The 20,323-nt window shown below is 46.3% G+C and overlaps 1 protein-coding gene across 17 annotated transcripts in view; it reads left to right on the top strand.

The window, feature by feature from the left end:
* The window catches only part of CDK20 (cyclin dependent kinase 20), an 87,054-nt gene that overhangs the window by 11,088 nt on the left and 55,643 nt on the right, over nt 1–20,323 (top strand). For 14 of the 17 annotated variants that reach the window (XM_045042545.1, XM_045042544.1, XM_045042543.1 and 11 more), the window contains 4 exons: nt 148–185; nt 7,576–7,739; nt 8,175–8,293; nt 11,997–12,206. In XM_045042545.1, the coding sequence (XP_044898480.1) occupies nt 148–185; nt 7,576–7,739; nt 8,175–8,293; nt 11,997–12,206 (531 nt within the window). Of the gene's footprint in view, nt 1–147; nt 186–3,108; nt 3,146–7,575; nt 7,740–8,174; nt 8,294–11,996; nt 12,207–12,455; nt 16,558–20,323 lie in introns of those variants that run through there. The other 3 variants (XM_045042546.1, XM_045042549.1, XM_045042548.1) reach the window with 3 other exon arrangements.

The raw sequence follows: 20,323 nt of genomic DNA, 5'->3' as shown, positions 1-20,323 counted from the left end.
CGTCCACATATGTCTGATTCCCCAGGGTGAGTTTTCTTGCCCACAGGCGCTGAGTCTGATCTAGCTCTCTGTCCCGTCTACGGTGCCTGGCAGGCTAGGTGCCAACTGCATACAGACTGACCAGACTTCTCTGTCCTCTTGTTCTAGGTCTGGAATGAGGTTTCAGGGACCAAGGAACTGTGGAGGTAAGTGCAGGAAGAGCCAAACGTGGGCAGGAGAGGGTCCTGCGAAGGTGAGGGGTGTAGCGTGTAAGTGTTTTGAGCACCGTGTGTCTGGCTCTACTGAGTACATCAGAAAGGACAATCCGTAGCACCTGTCAGTGGGGAACTACTCCTGTCATGCATGTAGTGAATACTTTTTTTTTTATAGTATATCGAAATATAAGAGATTTTATTAATTGAATGGGAGATTGACATGCATCAGGAGTACCAAACTTGGGCAGATATGTACAGCAGATGCATGTGGCCAGCTGATAGAAGACAAATCAACAAACCACTTTTATTTTTTTATTTTTAAATTTTCTTAAATGTTTGTTTATTTTTGAGAGAGAGACACACAGAGTGTGAGCAGGGGAGGGGTGGAGAGAGAGGGAGACACAGAATACGAAGCACGCTCCAGGCTCCGAGCTGTCAGCACAGAGCCCGATGCGGGGCTCGAACTCAGGAACTGTGAGATCATGACCTGAGCCAAAGTCAGACGCTCAACCGACTGAGCCACCCAGGCGCCTCCAAATCACTTTTATTTTAACTCATCTTTGGTGTAACAACATAGCTGTGTATGAACGCATATGGTATTAGAATTTTTCAAAATTTAAAAAATTAAAGTTGAAAATAAAAAATATCTTAATCATTAATGTATTAAGTTTTTTTCTTATTCTTTTTTCCTTTGGAACCTGACTCCTTTTGACCCAAGAGAGGAGTCTCACATCTTCTCTCTCTTGCTGAACATAAGACAGGCTGTGGCCTTGGCCGTCCACTAGGAGCTGTGTTTAGTTTTAGCCACTTATGACGGAAAACAGCTGTTCACACACAAAGAATCTTCCACGCTTGGAGGGAATCTCTGCTTGATGGGTTTTGCTCTCAGGGTAACGTTGCAGTTGTGGTCCTTGAGGATTCTGGATGCCAGGCCTGCCACTGCCGTGTTTGGTGTTCTGTGGCATCTGTTGCTTCTCATCCACTTCTTATTGCTAATGTTTGTTAGAAAAATGATGCTGATCTCTTCAGTTAGTCTTGAAGAGAGCTTTTATTGGATTCCCGTCTTCATCTCTGCACCTTGGGGAATGTCTCTGGAGAGAACATTCAGTTCTGGACGTTGATTTCTCTGTAGGGGAGTGGACAAGATTTTTTGTCTTCCCAAATGTGATTCTCAATGACATTGGGAAATAAATGGATTGACTCCTGAGAAGCCAGGAAGGAATTTGAGTGACGGGAGTGAGTTCCTTCCCACAGCTCAGAAACTGTCTTCTGCGGCTTGTCACCTGACCTCTGCGCGTACGTGTGTGTTACCACGTTGTGCCTCCAGGTGCCTTGGGTAGATGGTTTGGCGTTTGCAAACCAAGTCACAGAGTGGTTTCAGTTCATCACTGTTTCATAATTGGTGCTGAACTTTTAGCATAAAGTCATTCCTCAAGATTGTATCCTTGGACTGCGTTCTAAAAACCCTGGGTTTAGGGGCGTCTGGGTGGCTCAGTCGATTAAGCATCTGACTCTTGGTTTTGGCTGAGGTCATGATCTCACAGTTCTTGAATTCAAGCTCCACATCAGGCTTCGGATTCTCTCTCTCTGCACCTCCCCTACTCATGTGTGTGCTCTCTCTCTCTCTCTCTCTCTCTCTCTGTCTCTGTCTCAAACTTAAAAACACACACACACACACAAAACAAAAAACACTGAGTTTATGTTTCTGGAGCTGGAACAACAGCATTTCAGAAGCATTGTCATCTGTGGTCACATGCATGTCATTTCTGATGCTGTGTCTTATCATGAGGACCGGGCCCCAAAGTTCTCCAGGCCCGTTAGAAATTCTCATGGACACAGTAAATTAATGTAGTTAACTGGTCATGTATTTTTAATATGTATTGTATAATTTTATTTTGTTTCTTTTATTTTTTAATTTTTTAAAGTTTATTTTGCGAGTGAGAGAACAAGACTGTGAGCTAGGGAGCGGCAGAGAGAGGGAGGGAGAGAATCCCAAGCAGGCTCCGTGCTGTCAGCACAGGGTCCAAGTGGGGCTCGATCTCATGAACCATGAGAACATGACCTGAGCTGAAATTAAGAGTTGGCCCCTTAACCAACTGAGCCACCCAGATGCCCCTGTATTGTGTAATTTTAGTTGGAAATGCTGCAAGGTCCTTTTTTTAATGCCTCAGGACCTTTTAAATTCTGTTTCTTCAATACAGCAAGCGTTATGTTTTGGTTAGAAATAAAATCGCAAATATTTGCTTTTGTTTAAGGTACGTAATTTCTATTGTGTACAATAGATGATTTTGTCATTAGTTGCTATCTGAAAAGTTTTGGTATCAGTATTTTTTTCACTTGATATATTGCAGTTCAGAGGCATATCACATAATTTATTCGTCTTCATACTTCAACCTTTTTGATGGTCTGCCTTCATTTTTTTCAAATCACTTTTTCATTTCTCAGTATTGCTCATAGGTCCTACTTAAGTTTTGAGTGTGTAATATGTAGAAATAGACTTAACTTCCACAAAGAAATGTGCCTTCTCCTCTTTTTCTTAAGCCACATTATTTTCTTGGTCTAGCTTTTGTTTTCACACTCTTCAGATTGAGGTGCGGGTGCAAGAAATTTCCCTGTCTTCTTATTTCAACTCAGAGCCAACAACAGGAGTGGTGGTTTGAGGTGTCTCGGTCTCACCACCCAGAAGAGAAAAGAGACGGTGAAGCCGAGGGCTCGTTCCTGTGTGAAGGGCTCAGCTTCATGTGGCTCCAGATCCCTTTTGTCCGATGGGAATTTAGGTTCAGCATAACCAGACCACCTGCCTTTTCCTGATTTTTATGTGAAAACTCAAGAGTTTTAAGTGTCGGCAGCTAGTTCACTGGGCTAATCCTGTGCAAGCCAAACAGAATAATCTGGGGGTCCATTCTGCCCACAGGCTGCCAATATGGTGCTTCTGATAGAAGGACTAGAGTTCCAGCAAACACAGTAAAACCCGTTTGGAGCGCAGGCGGTGGATCCTTCTCCGTGTGTTAGAAGGTCCCTAGTGCCTAGCACAGGCCTCGCGTAGAGGTACTCGGTGAGTGGAGAGGCGATGAGGACTGGGTGTGGTACTTGTTGAGGCCACAGACCGTGAGCCCCGCATTTCCCACCTGACCTTGTGTTCTCCGTGAGGTAGGAGTGCTGGGCTGGAGCCACATGATGCCACCTCAGCTGTGGGGACTGTAAATGCTGGAAGCCTCTGTCCGTGAAGCCTCCCCAGCCCCCTCCTGGCCGGACATCTGCTCTTGGTGCTCAGTTCCCATAGCTCCACATGTTGCCCCTCCTGAAACGCCACGTTTCTCCCCCGCGCTTTTGTTCTGCTCATCCTCCTCCCAATCACTGGCTGAGAGTGCCCTCGGCAGAAGCCATGTCTCACTTGCTCTGGTGCCCACAGACCGGGTGGGGATTCTGTAGTTCTCTACAGTGTGGCTGAGCTAACATTTCTCTCCGGAAGAGTCTCATGAGAGAGGTGCTGTCAGAGAATTGACAGTAGTCGCACGGAAGCACAGAATGCAGGCTCTTGGGAAATGGTGGATTTGAAGTTTTTCTCCTCCCTAAAAGCAACGAGGAAACTGGCACAAATTGTCAAAATCAACTTTTTCAGGGCTCTGGAAATTAACAAGAGACTTGTAGTAGCTTAGGAAGTGTTTGTTCAAGAAGAAATATTTGAATCTTAGAACACCAGGTTTTCTTGCCCTGTTCCCATAAAGCCCTCCAGTTCTGTGTTAGCCTTGAATGTCATCAGCGCACAATCACAGTGAGACCAGGAGCCTGGCAGTCACTGGAGGGAGAAGGATGGGATTGGATTTTTGTTCCTGGAAAATTGTCATTATTTGACCTGTCTGGTATTTCTTGGAAGACCCCTTGGGCAGACTGTTTTATTTGGTCTGACTTCGAGTTCACCCAGTATGAAAAGACTTTTCTTTGGGACCTTTGTCCAAATAATAACAGACAATTGATGAAATTTGTGATTGTCAGAGCTGATGGACAGCAATTGAGCAAACAAGTAGGCTAACCAAAAAGCTTAAAAGGAAAAGCCGAGGATGTGACATCTTTAGGGACTTGGACCTTGAAAAGCTGTCACATTCCTAAAAAGCCCAGGCACGTGTAACAGGACTGTGCACAAACTCAGGGAAGACCTAAGAAGGCTCTACACTCACATGTTTGGCTAACCCTGAGGTTCTGTGCAAGTAGGAAGTTAAGTCTAGAGCAGAGTGGTCAACTACCTTACTGGGTGTTGAGTGCATGCCCCAACATGCACAGAAGCCCTTTGGTGATGACTGGGAGAGTTGGTGGTTCTAGGTGTTTGGGAAATCCCTGTCCAATCATTAGTGAGCACTAATTTAACTGGGCGAGAGTTCAGTGGCCACAGGTAACAATGCAGGCTTTTCAGAATTTATTCAGAAACATCACTAAACAAACAATAATAACAGTAAGGAGGTAGAACAACAAATCTAGGGGTGGGGTCAGATTTCCAGAGTTCCACGTTATTTAAAATGTTCAGTTTTCAACAAAAGTTACGAGTCATGCAAAGTAATAAGGTATAGCTTCTACACAGGAAACAAAGCAAACAACAGAAACTGTCTTTGAGAAAGACCAGGCCTTGGACCTACTAGATGAAGACTTTAAATCAGCTATTTTTATTATGCTCAAAGAACTAGAAGAAACCATGTACAAAGAACTAGAAGTAGGACAACGTCTCATCCAATAGAGCATATCAGTGAAGAATCATTATAAAAATAACTAAATAGAAATTATAGAGTAGAAAAGTATACTATTGACCTTTTTAAGTTTTTTAAGTGTTGTATTTATTTTTGAGATAGAGACAGAGTGTGAGCAGGGGAGGGACAGAGAGAGGGAGACACAGAATCCAAAGCAGGCTCCAGGCTTTGAGCTGTCAGCACAGAGCCCGATGCAAGGCCTGAACTTGTGAACCACGAGATCATGACCTGAGCTGAAGTTGGACTCCTAACCAACTGAGCCACCCAGACACCCCGACCTTTTTAATTTTAAAAACTCAGGATTTGAGCAGATAGAAGATAGAATCAGTGAATTTGAAGATAGGTCGGTGGAGATTATCTGAAGAATAGAATGAATATGAAGAAGGAAGAAAAGTCACCAGTGCCTAAGAAACCTGTGGGCCACCATCAAGCATGCTAACATTGTATAACAAGAGTCCCAGAATGAGAGGAGAAAGGGAGAAGGAATAAAATATTTAAAGAAATAAGGTGTGGAAACGTCCCAAATTTGATGAAAAATGTTAATTTATACATGCAAAAGCTCAATTAGCTGCAAGTAGGATAAACTCAAAGAGTTCCACATCAAGACACATTTGAGGGACACCTAGATGGCTCGATCAGTAGAGCATGCAACTCTTGATCTTGGAGTGATGAGTTCAAGCCCCACATTTGGCGTACAGATTGCTTTTAAAAATACAATATTTAAAAGGACCCATTGTAATCAAAGGAGAGCTGAAGACCTAGAATCTTGAAAGCAGCAAGAGAGAGGCAACTCCTCATGTAGAAGGGAACCCCAATGAGATGACCAGTTGATTTCTCATTAAAAACCATGAAGCCCAGAAGGTAATGGGATGACATATTGAAAGTATAGGAAGAAAAGCTTGTTACTAAGAATTGTATGTCTAGAAAAATGAAGGAGAAAATGAGGACCTTTTCAGATTAGCAAAAAGCTCAGAGGGTTTGTTGCTATATGCTTGTCCTACAAGAAATCCTAAAGGGAATCTTTCATATTGAAATGAAAGAACATTAGGCAGGAAGTTGAATCCACATTAAAAAAAATTAAAAAAACACTAGTGAAGTAACTCTATAGGCATATAGAAAAGGCCGTATAAATATATTTCTTATTTGTCTTTTTTTCCCTGTATTAAAAGACAACTGCATAAAACAACTGTAAGTCTCTATTCGTGTATATTTAACATGTAAAATGTAATTTGTAGATGTAGCGGCACAGTTGAGAGGAGCAGGAAATGACGCTACAGAAGAGCAAAGTTTTTGAATAATGTTGAAATTAAGTTGCTGTTGGGGCACCTGGGTGGTTCAGTAGGTTAAGCATCTGACTCCTGATTTCAGCTCAGGTCATGATCTCATGGCTTGTGGCTTCAAGCCCAGTGTTGGGCTCTGCACTGACATCATGGAGCCTGCCTGCTTGGGATTCCTCTCTGCCCCTCCCCTGCTCGGGAAAAAAAAAAGAAAAAGAAAAAGAAATTAAATTGATATTAATTAAAACTAGATTAATCCTCAAGGCAACCACTAAGAACTCAAAAAACATGATAGAAGAAATGACAAGGGAATTAAAATAGTATATCAGAAAATATTTAAGGGGTGCCTGGGTGGCTCAGTTGGTTAAGCATCTGACTCTTAATGTCAGCTCAGGTCATGATCTCACAGTCCTGAGATTGAGCCCTGCATCAGGCTCTGGGCTAAGTGTGGGAGCCTGCTTGGGATTCTGTCCCTCCCTTTCCCCACCTCTCTCACCTGTTCTCTCACTCTTTCACAAAAATAAAAATAATTAAAAAAAATATTTAACACAAAAGAATAAGGCAATAATAGAGAAAATGCATCAAACTTACAGAAATAAGTAGCCAAATAACACATAAATTGTGTCTTATCATTGATTACATTAAGTGTATTTAATGTACACTCCAATAGAAAGAGGTTGTTAGAAAGGATAAACAATATTCAACTTTATGCTGTCTACAAGAGACATACTTCAGATTCAAGGACATAGATAAATTGAAATTAAAAGAATGGAAACAGATATACCATGCAACAGTAACCAAGGGAAAGCTGGAATGGCCATGCTAATATCAGACAAAATAGACTTTAAGACAAAAAAGCATTACTAGAGAAAGAATGCCATTTCATGATAAGTCTATCCACAAAGATCAAAAAATTACAAACATATACGCACCTAATAACAGCAACAAAATACACGAAGGGCTGACAGAACTGAGAAGAGAAATAGGCAATTCAGCAGTAAGAGTTGGAGACTTCAAGAAATACTCTTGAATGGCAGTTGCATGACCAAAGCTGCATGCCCTTGGCCTTGGGTCAATTGTTAAAGTTCCCTGTCATGTACAAGGGGATCAGGTAGACTTCATGGGGGTGTCAGGAAAACTGGCTAATACACAAGAAACACACCTGATGGTGGTGAGCGCTTGCTCATTGTCACTTCCTTGCTTTCCCCATTTTACGGTGGGGACAGTTAAGGCATAGGTAGGCAGAGTGAGTTGTCTAAGCTACTAGATGGTGAAGCCAGGAATCAAAGCTAGACCTGTCGACACCACAGTACCTTCTTCTAACGTGTGTCATGTCCTGCCTGGGATCATGGGTCTGTTTTCCAGGCAGCTGTGTCTGAGACGCTGGTCATCATGTAAAACCTCCCAGATGACCTTGGGCACACAAACATGGAAAGAGTACTATCTCTGCCGATCCGAGCTGGAGTTCCGAATGGAATGTGGGCGGCCAGAGAAGGACTTCATCTGCAAAGCCATTGCCGGGCACACAGGTATGGTGGGGAATGTAGTCCTGTGTGCTTTCCCACTGCTCACTCCTCCTGGTCGAGTGTCGTGGGACTTGGTGTTCAGCCATTGAGCAGGAAGGTGACACTTGATGAGTACGTGCCCTGCTGCGTTCTGTATTTGCGCCGTGTCACTTGGTGCCTGCGGTAATCCTGTGAAGAAGGAATTGTTATATTTATTTCAGAGTAGAAAGAAAGAAAGTGAGATATTAGGCACTTGTTTGTGGCTTTGTGGGTGGTGGACAGGGGCAGCCCAGGGTGTAAAGCCCTAGTTCTTTCTGTCCACTGCTCACCCCTAACAAGCACTTGTGTGCTTCTGAGAATGCAAGAGGAAGGAGTGTCCTGCCTGTCTTTCCCCAGTCTGAGTGTCCATATCCCAGGCATCTGTGTATGCATTCAAGGCCAGTCTGTGTTCTCTTCCAGGAGAGATAGACGAGCTGGCTTACATCTCAACCAAGGAGTGCCGGTTTGATGGGCAAGAGAAGTCCATGGTGTGCACCGTGTCCTCGGACAGCACCGTCCGTGCCTGGGATGTGCAGGAGGTGAGCCTGCGGAGGGGCCAGGGCGTGACCCGCTGGGTCTTAGTGAGGTCTTTCCCTTTTGCCAGCTATTTAACCCTCCTGGCCAGCTTGGAGGTGGTGGGATCCCCGTGGTACGGACGAGAACTCTGAGCTGCAGGAGACCTGGTCACACTCGGAACTCGGGTCTGATCGCAGATGGAGCCTGATCTGCCTTTGACTCTGTGCTGCCTGCCTCGGAGAGGTGGCCACCTGCCTCAGTGCCAGTCCCGGACCTGCGGCATCTACTTTGGAGCCAGTGCCCAATCTGGGTGGTTTTTCCCAGACAATTGCCACTTTTAGTTACCCTCGTATACCAATTAAGTGTTGAGACCTTGATAACACGATTGGTGTTTTCACGCTTGGTTGTCACAGTTAAAAAAGCTTCCTGGTCTTATTTTCTCACGTGGTTCTCACAGCAGCCAAGCAATATGTGCATTGTTATCATCATGATTTTATAGACCGTCAGTCCGAGACCAAGAGGGAAGGTGTCTCGGAGTCTTGAATCATGTGGTTCCCTGTAAATCCATGGGTTCTGTGCTTGTAGACAGAACCCAACCTCCTATAAAGGACTTTTTCCTGGATAACTACAGATCAACTCACGATTTTCCAGGTCCTTGCTACATTAGGTAGGGAGCCTGCTCATGTCCCTGTTGGTCAGGTCTGCTGGAAGTGCCCGGTCCTGCTCATGGGAGCCTCGTGCACCGAGAGCAGAGGGGCTCCCCTGACCCCCCTGGCCCCTGTGAACAGGGCATCCTGACTCTCAGCAAACTTCCTTGTCAGTGTGCGAGGGAAGCAGACCACTGGGAGCTGCGTCTTTGCACCCCCATGCTAGCCGTGGGGTCACTGCTCTGCCCACACGTCACGTTAGAGTCTGGTAAGTGTGGGTGTGCACCACATTTGGCCACATGGGGACACTTGAGAGGCCACCCGAGGCTCCTGGTGGTGAGTGAGCCTCAAAAGCCTTAGCTGGGCTCTCGCCAGATCGTGAGGGCCAGGGGGCTGGGGCAGGGTCTGGGGACAGAGGCGGGTGGTGCTGGGTGGGGGGACTTTGGGGATGGGCTGTGGTTAGTTACAATTTATTTTGCTTTTGAATCATGAAAGTGAAACAGTTGAGGGTTTGGGAAGGTCAGGACTAGGAGATATTTCATGAGTGAAATAGTTCTCCCTGCCTCTTCTCAGCAGCTCTTCCCAGAGGTGACCACTGTTCAAGTGCTGTCTGAACCGGTTCCCGGTTCAATTCACCAGTGTTTATGTTAGTAGACTCGGTTTCTCGATCTGCATGCTTCAGAGGACATGTTGTCTGCCTACTTTACAGAAACTTCTCTAGTTTCCAGGTCCCCATTCTTATCCCCTATTGTTCTGTTTTGTTTAAAGGGTCCAGAGTCATTTGTGTCCTTTCTCTCTGCTCTATGGTCAGGTTTTCGGTTGTTGTTGGTGGGTTCCTGTTTCTTGTGCTTGGTTTCTAGGGTCATTTCGTGGGAGGGCCCTGCGTGTGCCAGTGCGGGGGGCTCCCCACCTCCTTGTGCCTTCTCTGAGGACCCGCCTCAGCTGCAGACCTCTAGCCGAGGTGTGTGGATCCAGGCCAGGACCCGGCAGGAGACCCGGCAGCTGGGAGGGCCCAGCGCTGCCCAGATACATGGTTCTCAACTTGAAAGGGGCGGGCGCCTGGGTGGCTCAGTCAGTTAAGCGTCCGACTTCGGCTCAGGTCATGATCTCGTGGCTTGTGAGTTTGAGCCCCGCGTAGGTCTCTGTGCTAACAGCTCAGAGCCTGGAGCCTGCTGCGGATTCTGTGTCTCCCTCTCTCTCTTCCCCTCCCCTGTTCATTTTCTGTCTCTCTTTCTCTCTCAAAAATAAATAAACATTAAAAAAAATTTTTTTAGGGGCACCTGGGTGGCTCAGTCGGTTAAGTGTCCAACTTCGGCTCAGGTCATGATCTCACAGTCTGTGAGTTCGAGCCCCGTGTCAGGCTCTGTGCTGACAGCTCAGAGCCTGGAGCCTGCTTTGGATTCTGTGTCTGCCCTTCCCCTGCTCATGTTCTGTCTCTGTCTCAAAAAGGAATAAAAACATTAAAAAAAAAAAAAAAGGAGAGAGTGCTTTGGTGCAGGCTTGGCCGACATTTTCTGGAAAGAGCCCTGTGGTCCCGTTGCAACCACTCAGCTCTGTCCTGCAGGAGCGGAGAGCAAAGAGAGATACGCTGTGTTCTGGCTGAGCTCGTGATGCGGCTGATGGACAGGTGCACGTGTTTCCATGTGTCGTGAAGTATTCCTTTGATTTTTTTTTTTTCCACCAAAATACAAATATGGGCAGTGGGCCAAGTTGTACTTGCGTGTGGTCTGTGTTTCCATCATGGGCCTGTTCCAGAGCAGTCTGTGCACATTCTGCCTGGTTGCACAACCTCAGTACTCTGCATGAGCAAATCTCTTGTAGAAGACGACCCCTCTTTCCTCCTCCTACATCCACACAGGATAACCTTCCTGTCCCCACATAATAATGTGTATTCTTAGTATTACAGTCATTGTGTAAAAGCTGTTCACACCAAGCCAAGAGGCGAACTAACCTTTTGCTTTTCCGGAAGTGAATAAATATTCCTGATCTGTTGAGACCACATTTTTGACTGGTGATACTGGTGTCTGATCTGGCTGTCCATCCGGCTGTATCCACTGCCCCCGGAGAATTCTAGGGTTTGAGTTTGTCTTTTTCTGGCATCAGTCTTGGTGCCACCAGCAGAGCCCCCTTCCTTCCTGTGGCAGGTGTGTGGCCTGCGGTCCCTGGCGCGTTCCTGCAATCTGTCCCCCTGACCTCCTGCAACCAGGAGTCTCGTGCCTTCTTCACTGACGCTGTGTTCCTCAACACTCCCTGCCCTTCCCCCATCACTGGTGCCCAGCTCCTGCTCGCCGAGCTCTTGCTGGTTGATGATGGTCATCACCTTGCTGCTTGAGCAACAGAAGTCAGCTGAGAAAGCAACCCATAGAGGAGTCAGACATCTGGTTGGAAAGAGATACAGATCTTGGTGCAATGAACATGTGCTAGAACAAGGTCGTAATGACCCGGCACTGGAAAGGGAGCCCAGGGGGCAGCCCTGGGACACTGGGACAGTGGTTAGTGGATGGTTCTCTGCCCCCCTTCAAGTACCCTGGGCCTACTGGCACTGACTCTTTACCACCGATTCCAGTTGTACAGTCCTGGGAGAGGCTGTGGAATCACCCAGCTCGGGCCTTGGCCAGGGCACGCCATAGGAAAGGGGGTGTTCTGCGCAGGGCAGCACAGACATGCCCTGTGAATATTCATACCTGCGAGCCTGAGTTAGCCGATCTAAATGGGGCTGCCTGAGGACAGGCGAGAAGTTCTCTCTATGCAGCCATAGTGGCCCAGGCTGCACTCCCTGGCCGGCCTTCCTCAGTGGAGCTGGGTAACCACCGTGTGCACGCCTGGCCCCCCACCCCCCAGTGCTGGTGGTGCCTCTCAGCCCTGGGGAATTTCCACACACCCTCAGTTTAGCCACTGCTCTCCAACGTCTGTGTTGTGCTCTTTGCTGCGTGGATCCCGTGAGGGTGGGGACCCTGCTCTTCCCCTCTGTGCATCCCCTGTGCGCACTAGGGAATGATTGTTAAACGAACAAAAACAGTACGTTTGTGAAACATACAGCCCCCAAGTAAGTTGTTACGTTCCTTTTGTTATTGCCCAGGGCACAGAGATCTGGTCAAGCCCTCTGCAGCCCGCTGCTCTGGTGAACGTGGTGACCTTCCCTCGGCTCCAGCTGGCCATCACCGTGGATGAGCGTGGCCTCATCAAGGTTTGGGGAGCGGAGAACGGATGGGAGCAGGCCTCCTTCCGCCTGCCTACATTCTCGTCTGCATTGCAGGCCTGCGAGCATCCAGAGGGCCCTTTCCTGCTGGTGAGTGACTGGCTCTCAGGAGCCTCTGCATGTCCTAGCCGTCCCCCTGGGTCGTGGACACTGTGATGGGGGGCGCCTGGAGCTGGGCGCTCGCTGTGGCAGACCAGGCAATGATTCTGCTGTCCGCACAGCCGGTCTCCCTGGCCCCCCTCTGCCAGTCCCCAGGCGTCAGCGAGACTGGGTCGTGGGCTGCCTGTGCCCTTGCTTTCTGCCTCCTGACCTTGCTTGTATTCTTTCTTCTCCCTGCAGTTCCTTCTCTCTTCTGCATTCTTACCCTTCCTTTCCTTGTTTCAAGTCCCAGCTATGGTCCAACTCAGGAGAAGCTGAGGCACGTTTGACAAAACATGAGCGTTTGCCCAGGACACCAAAGGCTACTGTTACCAGGATGTCCATTTAGAAGTGACTCAGGCATCGGGAGGGTTTGGTGAGAAGAAACCAGGAAAGTGGGTTTACGGTGGCAGGTGGACGAAGTGGCTCTTGGCTGGAGGCAGTGTCCCCACCTGTGGGGAGGAGGCCCTGGAAAGGACGGGCAGGCTGGTGTCCCAAATATCAGGAGGAGCGGGTATCCTGGAGCAGCTTTATGTGCGCACGGAATCAAATGGAAAGGGACTAAGCTCAGCAAACAAAACAAGTAATGTCTAGTGAAACAGATTTCTCATAAACCACTCTGCAATTGTTGAAGACTTTAGAGTAAGTGTGATTGGTATCCCCAGATGCGTTTGAGAATCTGTCACGCAAACGAGGAGGCCGTAGGCTCTCCCTGGGAGTGGTAGACGGTGTGATGCCCAGTTGCTTGTCTGCTAAGGGCAGTTGGAGAAGTTAGAGCGCACACAGTAGTGGAGAGCAGAGAGCTAGGTGCAACAAAAGGGTCCGGACCGAGGTTCAGGAGATGCGGCGGAGACCAAGTGCTGAGCCCAACGCTGCGGCTGCTTTGCCCTGGAGACGCTTTCCCCAGGCAGCCGAGAGGCCACAGACCTTTGAGAGCTCAGGGGACGAGTTGGGGTGCGGGGCCACTGAGGGTCAGGCCCCGTGCCTCCCCTTTTACTTGGGCGTTGTCAAGTGGTACAGCCCAAGAGGAGGGTGTGAAGGTTGGCAGTTGCCCACCCTGGCTGCAGCCTGGCACCCCAGCCACCTGGGAGGAGTTTGCGAAAATCCTTCCTGGGCCAGGATAACACCACCGAGACCTCATGTTATTTCCATTTGCAAATGTAGCATTCAGCACACATTTAGAGCTAAGGGGACCATGAGAGAGGAACTAGTACCAGCCACAGTGGCTGGGTGAACCGCGGGTGATGTCGGGAGAACCACAGGGTTTCAGACGCTGCAGTTGCTGCACACTGAGACAGCTGTGGCCTCTGTGTCCAGGGAGGTGACTTTGAACAGAGAGCTCAGAACTATGAAAAATGACGCAACAGATTTAGAAAAGAGCCAAGTAGAAATTCCAGAACAGAGAAATGGGGCACAAAGGTTAGCTCGGGGGCTGGGGGTCATAGCAGGGTGGACAGTGGAATCACTCTAGGATGGGGGCATAGGAGAGCTTGTGGGCCTCTGGCAACATCCTGTTTCTTACTTGCACGGCGACGTGAATATTTGCTTTGTAACAATGTATGGAGTACTATATTTGTGTTTTGTGCACTTTTCTGTCTATGTGTTTTCTGCATCAGTGAAAAGTTCATAAGAGAGGTTACCTGGAGTGACATGGGGATGTCGAGTGAGGTGAATGGGAAGAGAGGAGAGGAGATGTAGACAGTGCTCCTCAGGCTTTGGTGGGTTGTGAACCACCGAGATGTTGTTTAAACACAGATTCTGATTCGGTGAGTCCCTGGGGGTGACTAAATTCTGACTTTTTAACAAGCTTCTTGGTAGTATTGGTACTGCCTGTCCGCAGACGACACTTTGAGTAGCAAGGCCATAGAGGAAGACCCGTGACAAATTCTGGTATTTGGTAGCAGGAGCAGGTGAGGGAGCACATGGGTCAAAGGCAACATTTGAAGAGGTGACGGCAGACGTTTTCCTAAAGTAGACTAAGGATGTTAATCTCTGGAATCAAGAAGGCCTGTGAACCCCAAGGGGGATAAACCAAAATAGATCTGCACACGGGCCTGTCAGAGTGAACTGAGATTATCCAAGGACCAAGAAAGCACACGGGCCCATCAGAGTGAAGATTATCCAAGGACCAGGAAAGCAGCCTGGGGACGTAGACTGCCTTCAGCCTCTGACTTGTTAACAGCAACTATGGGACCTCAGAGACAGTAGAATGGTATCTTGGAAGAAATAATTGCCGGCCAGGCATTCTAGAAGAGAATGTGTCCTTCAGGAATGAAGGGGAATGAAGGCATGTCAGATAAAATGGAGAATTAGCACCAGCCACACCACCAGTGAGAAGGACACACGTGGGACTTGAAGCAGAAGGAAGATGAGCAAAGCTGGTATCCCAGGGTGTCAGGAGACGTTGGTGAATAGCACTGGTGGAGGCAAGGAGATCTGAGGGTACCGACTGTAGAACAGCAGTAACCATGTCTTGTGGATTTTAAACTTAGGTGCAGAAAAGAAATTTGTGATGTCAGCATTTACATTAGGAGAAGGTTAGGAAGCACTAAACAGCCCAAGATCCTTGAATTGGCTGGGCTGAGTCATGTACTGATGGGCAGGGACGTCTGTAAGGTAAGGCTGCATGTAGCAGAGAGAAATGGAGGAGCGTGTAACCTTTAAATCGTGAGAGGAAAAGGGGTAGGATCAACTCTGGCACCAAATTTGGCTTATCAAGCCTGAGGAAGCCACATGAGCCCCAAGAGGATATGAGGAGGTAACTGCCATATAACAATCTGCTTTTGGGGACAGTGGCTCCCAGGAGGCTGGTCTGAATGGCTGGAGGCCAGCAAGTGACTGGCTTACTCTTCCTGTGGGTGGAGTAGGCGGTGGGAGGGCTAGTGCGCAGGGGCCGGGTTTCCGTGGGTCGAATTCTCGGCAGGTGCTCTTTATCGGCTCGGCCTGATTGGGAACAGAGCCGGGGGACCAGCAGGCCTAAAAGCTGTCAGCAACCAAACATCAAAGGTGGAGTCGGACTCCAATATGCTTCCCTTCTGATGACTTTACTGTAATTCTGTCTTCGGGCCGATGGCTGAAATGTGCAGATTTTATCTCCTTGAACCAGGGCTTGTGTGAGCCAGCCATTTGTGCGGTGCCCCATGAGGCTCATAAGGTTCGTTCAGGAGCTCGAGTGTTGTGTATTTGAGAAGTGAAGTGAGTACCTTGGTCGCTGTTGGTATGTCTGGGTCTCCAGAGGGGAGGCGGTGTCTGCTATGTGTGGAGACATGTGTGATGGCCATTTATGTCTTGGGGTGGGGGGCGGGGAGTCCAGGGTTCCTGAGGTCTTCACCAAGAGGGAGAATTTTGGACGAGACGCTTTGTTTCTGGCCACATGGCTGCAGCGCTGGCAATGGCCTGAGAGCATAAATGTGCCTCTGTGGCTGGTCCTTACCTGGGGCTTCCTGGGCTAAGGTGACCGCCCGAAGTTAGGTCCACATTTATCAGGGATGTTCCCGTTAGCAGGTGGGCTGTGGTGGTGGGCCCTTCGCGTGCGATGGCAGCAGTGCGGCCTGTGCACTGCGGGATCGCTCTTTCCTGTGTATCTAGAGGGTGGCCTTCTCCAGGGTCCTTGCATGTGACACGGGTCTGAGGACAACAGGAAGCTCCTTCCTTGTGCAGAGGGAAAGCCCAACATGACCCAGGCCTGCCTGGGTCCTGAGGATGCCATTTTTAGGTCAACAGGGAGGCTTCTGTGGCTGTGCTGAGCCTGCAAGGTGCTACCCCCACATCCCCAAGACATAACGCCTCCCTGGGAAGTCGGGGGCTCAGGCCCTCTGAGCACCAGCCACACCACAGGGCCCAGATGCGGCCGGCAGCGTTCGCTGGATGGGTTGTTGTGTGGACAGCAGGCTTTGGCCACAAGCACTTGTGTTTTTTTGGGTTGCCCTGTAGGAGGATGGGGCAGGGTCAATTCCCTACCGAGATTTGGCTCAGATTTGGAGACTGCTAATTCTGTACATGTACCGGGAGAGGATGGTAAAGGGTATCCCCACTCACCACCCCCCAAATTCATGTCTACACAGAGCCTTAGAATGTGACCTTATTTGGAAATGGTGTCTGGTTAAGGATCTCAGGTAAAATCATCCTGGATTTAGGTTGGGCTGTCATAAAGGGAGGAGAAGACACAGACACACAGAGAAAGCCCTGTGCACACTGAGGCAGACAAGTCAAGGAAAGCCCTAGAGTCTTTAGAAGGAAAGGGCCCTGCCAGCACCTTGATTTTGGGCTTCTAGCCTCTAAAACCATGAGAGAATTAAATATATATATATATATACACACACACATATATATATACACACACATATATATACACACATATATATATATATACACATACATATATATATATACACATATATATATATACATACACATATATATATATACACACACATATATATATATATATATTTTTTTTTTAAGCCATCTGATTTGTTATTGCAGCCCTAAGAAGTTAATATAAGACTCTAAAATGGAACACTTTGGGGCCCCTGGCTGGCTCATTTGGTAGAGCGTGCGACTCTTGATATCAGGGTTGTAGGTTCAAGCCCCATATTGGGTGTGGAGATTTATTAAAAATAAAATCTTTTAAAAAACCCAAAAAACAAAAAACACTTAAGGACGTTTGGAATGAAAAGGATGAGAAGAGGACACGCACTGGAGATGCTAACCAAAAGCAGGCTGATAAGCTATTAATGTTAGGCCAGAAGACTTCAAGATAAAAGTCATTGCTAGATATTCAGGGACGCTTTGCAATAATAATTAGATCAGCCTCCTAGGAAGATACAGCAAAGCTAATTTTGGATGCACCTCAAAATTGGCCTCAACATATATAGAACAAAATTTGTGGGATTTCAAGGAGACTGGTCAAATTTACAGGCATTATGAGAAGTTTGTTACACAGCTAAAGGAAAATGATCTGGGTGGGCCCACTGAAATCCCATGAGTGCTTGGAAGGCAGAGAGTTTTCTCTGGCTGGACACAGAAGTCAGAGGCTGGAGCCCTGGGGGGCAACTCACGTGAACCGGTCATTGGCTGCCATGTTGGGGGGGGGCCTGGGAACCGGGAACGCCCCACCCCTCACCACCAGGGAGACTTCAGTTCTGCCTGCAGCCACAAGGGACTGAGCTGCTAACAACCCTAGTGGGCCCCCAGGTGAAACCCTGGCACCTAGACTCAGCTTTGTGTGACTTCTCTTACCCATGGATTACTTGGAAGTGCAACATGTAGATCGTTTAAAGTTAAATTATATGTGTGTGCAAGGTCAGCATTGAGGTTCATTTTTATTTACAAATGGATATCCGGAACATGTAGGAAAGGCCATCCTTTCTTCACTGAATTACATCAGCACTTTTGTTTGTCAGTATACCAACATCATGTGTGAATCGATTTCCACTGCTCTGTGTGTCTGTCTTTGAGAAAGACACAGGCTCTCGTTAAAGTAAGTCATGATCTCTAGCAGCTTCTTTCTTTCTTTCTTTTTTAATGTTTATTTTTTGGAGAATGAGAGGGACAGAGCGTGAGCAGGGGAGGGGCAGAGAGAGACGGGGACACAGTATCCAAAGCAGGCTCCAGGTTCTGAACTGTTATCACAGAGCCTGACACGGGGCTTGAATTCATGAGCCACGAGATCATGGCCTGAGCTGAAGTCTGGTGCCCAACTGACTGAGCCACCCAGGCACCCCCTCTAGCATTTTCTTATTTCAAAATTAGATTTCTGTAAAAATTTTCAAGTCAGCTTGTCAATTTCTATTAAACTGCTTACTGAGATTTTGATGACATTGAATCTATAGATTGATTTGGGGACAGCTGACATCTAAATATGTAATCTAAGTCATAAATAAGGCATATATGTCTCTATTTACTTATAAAGTTTTTCTGTAATGTTTATTTTTGAGAGAGAGAGAGCAAGAGAGAGACAGAGCACAAGTGGGGGAGGGGCAGAGAGAGAGAGAGAGAGAGACACAGAATCCGAAGCAGGCTCCAGGCTCTGAGCTGTCAGCGCAGGCCCGAAACGGGGCTTGAACCTATGAGCTGTGAGATCATGACCCAAGTTGAAGTCAGATACTTAACTGACTGGGGCACCCAGGCGCCCCAAAATATGTCCATTTAGAGGGGACTTTACTTATGTCTCTCAACAAAGTTTTGTAGTTTTAAGTGAAGAGGGCTTGCATATATTTTATTAAAATTACTTATTTGTATTTTATACTATTTTAAATGTTATTGTTTAAAAAAATAATTTTCCAGTTTGTCCTTGCTAGAATATAGCATATATAGAAATATATGGAAATGTGTAAATAATTTATAAATGCATAGTTTTGCATGTATAAATTGCTTTACATACTATAGCACACATAAAAATTATTTCTATATAAACATACATGGGAATACATTTGAATTTTGTATATTTTGTATCTAGCAGCCTTACTAAGCTTGTTTTTTAATTTTAATAGGTTTTTTTTTTTTGGTGGACTAGAAAATTTTCCTAGGCAAAGATTTCTTAGGACACAAAAAGCACTGACTGTATAAGAAAAAAATAAATTGCACTTCATCAAGTTGAGAAACTTTGCTCTTTGAAAGCATTGTTCAGCAAAAGAAAAGGCAAAACTTAGGAGAAAAAATTTATAATAATGCAAGCTGTCTCAGGACTTTGTCTAGAATATATAAAGAGCTGTTATCACTCAGTAGGTAGGAGACAGCCCCACTTTTAAACTAGGCAGAAGATTTCAACACTTCACAAAAGAATATAAACAGCCATTAGCACATGGAGAGAGAAGCTCCATCAGTCATCAGTGAGATGCAACTTAGAACCATGGTGAGATCCAGCACCATATTGTCCTAAAGAGCTGAAATTAAACACGTGTTTACAAAGATGCGGCACAACACTTTGGAGAATTGTTTGACAATTATTTTAGTATTAAAAAATGCTTACCATATTTTCCAGCAGTTTTCTCTTTTAGGTATTTACCCACGAGATACAAAAATCTTTACACAAAAAGACTTGTACACAAGTATTTGTAGGAGTTTTAGTAATAATAGCCAACTTGGATGCACCCCAAGTGCTTATCAACAGGTGAATGGATTTATAAAAATGGTATATGTGTACAGTGGAATATTACTCAGCATGGAAAAAGAACAAGGTTGTGGATCTGTGCAGCAACGTGGATGAAACTCAGAAACATGCCAAGCGAAAGAAGCCAGCTACAACAGAGTATGGATATACTGTAGGATTCTATTTCTGGAAAGTCCAGTCCCAAGAGAATAATCTGTACTGTCAGCAGACTGGTGGTCCTTAGGTATGGAAGGGACTGATAAAGGACACAACTTTTTAGATGATGGAGATACTGCAGAACTGGATTGTGGTTGTGATATCTCGTAAGTCTGCTTCCCCTTTTATTTTTTCAAGGTTTCCTTAGCTACTTTCATGTTTATTTTTCATATGAACTTTCTATCTCCTAGAAAGAAAATGATGTTTTCATTGATACTAAGTTCAGTTTAAATACCAACATGGAGAAAATGGACATCTTTATGATGCAAAGTCTGTCCAAGAATAAACGATGTATTTCCATTAATTCAGGTTTGCTTTTTTGTTCTTCAGAAGTGATTTATATTTTTCCTCAGATTAGTTTAGCACATTTCTTGTTGTTAACTTTATTCCAAAGTATTTTATTGTTTTTGTTCCACTGATATGTGAGAGTATTTTCTGTCCTATTGTTTTCTAACCAGGTGGTGTTTGTTTAAATGAAGGCTGCTGCTGTTCTTTTTTTTTTTTAATTTTATTTTTTTATTTTTTAAAATTTACATCCAAATCAGTTAGCATATGTGCAACAATGATTTCAGGAGTAGATTCCTTAGTGCCCTGACCCATTTAGCCCATCCCCCCTCCCACAACCCCTCCAGTAACTCAGTTTGTTGTCCATATTTATGAGTCTCTTCTGTTTTGTCCCCCTCCCTGTTTTTATATTATTTTTGTTTCCCTTCCTTTATGTTCATGTTTTTGTCCCTTAAAGTCCTCATATGAGTGAAGT

Source organism: Felis catus, chromosome D4 (assembly GCF_018350175.1).
Source record: "Felis catus isolate Fca126 chromosome D4, F.catus_Fca126_mat1.0, whole genome shotgun sequence".
In the NCBI taxonomy this organism is placed as follows: Eukaryota; Metazoa; Chordata; class Mammalia; order Carnivora; family Felidae; genus Felis; species Felis catus.
This window is presented reverse-complemented; position numbering and strand designations above follow the sequence as displayed.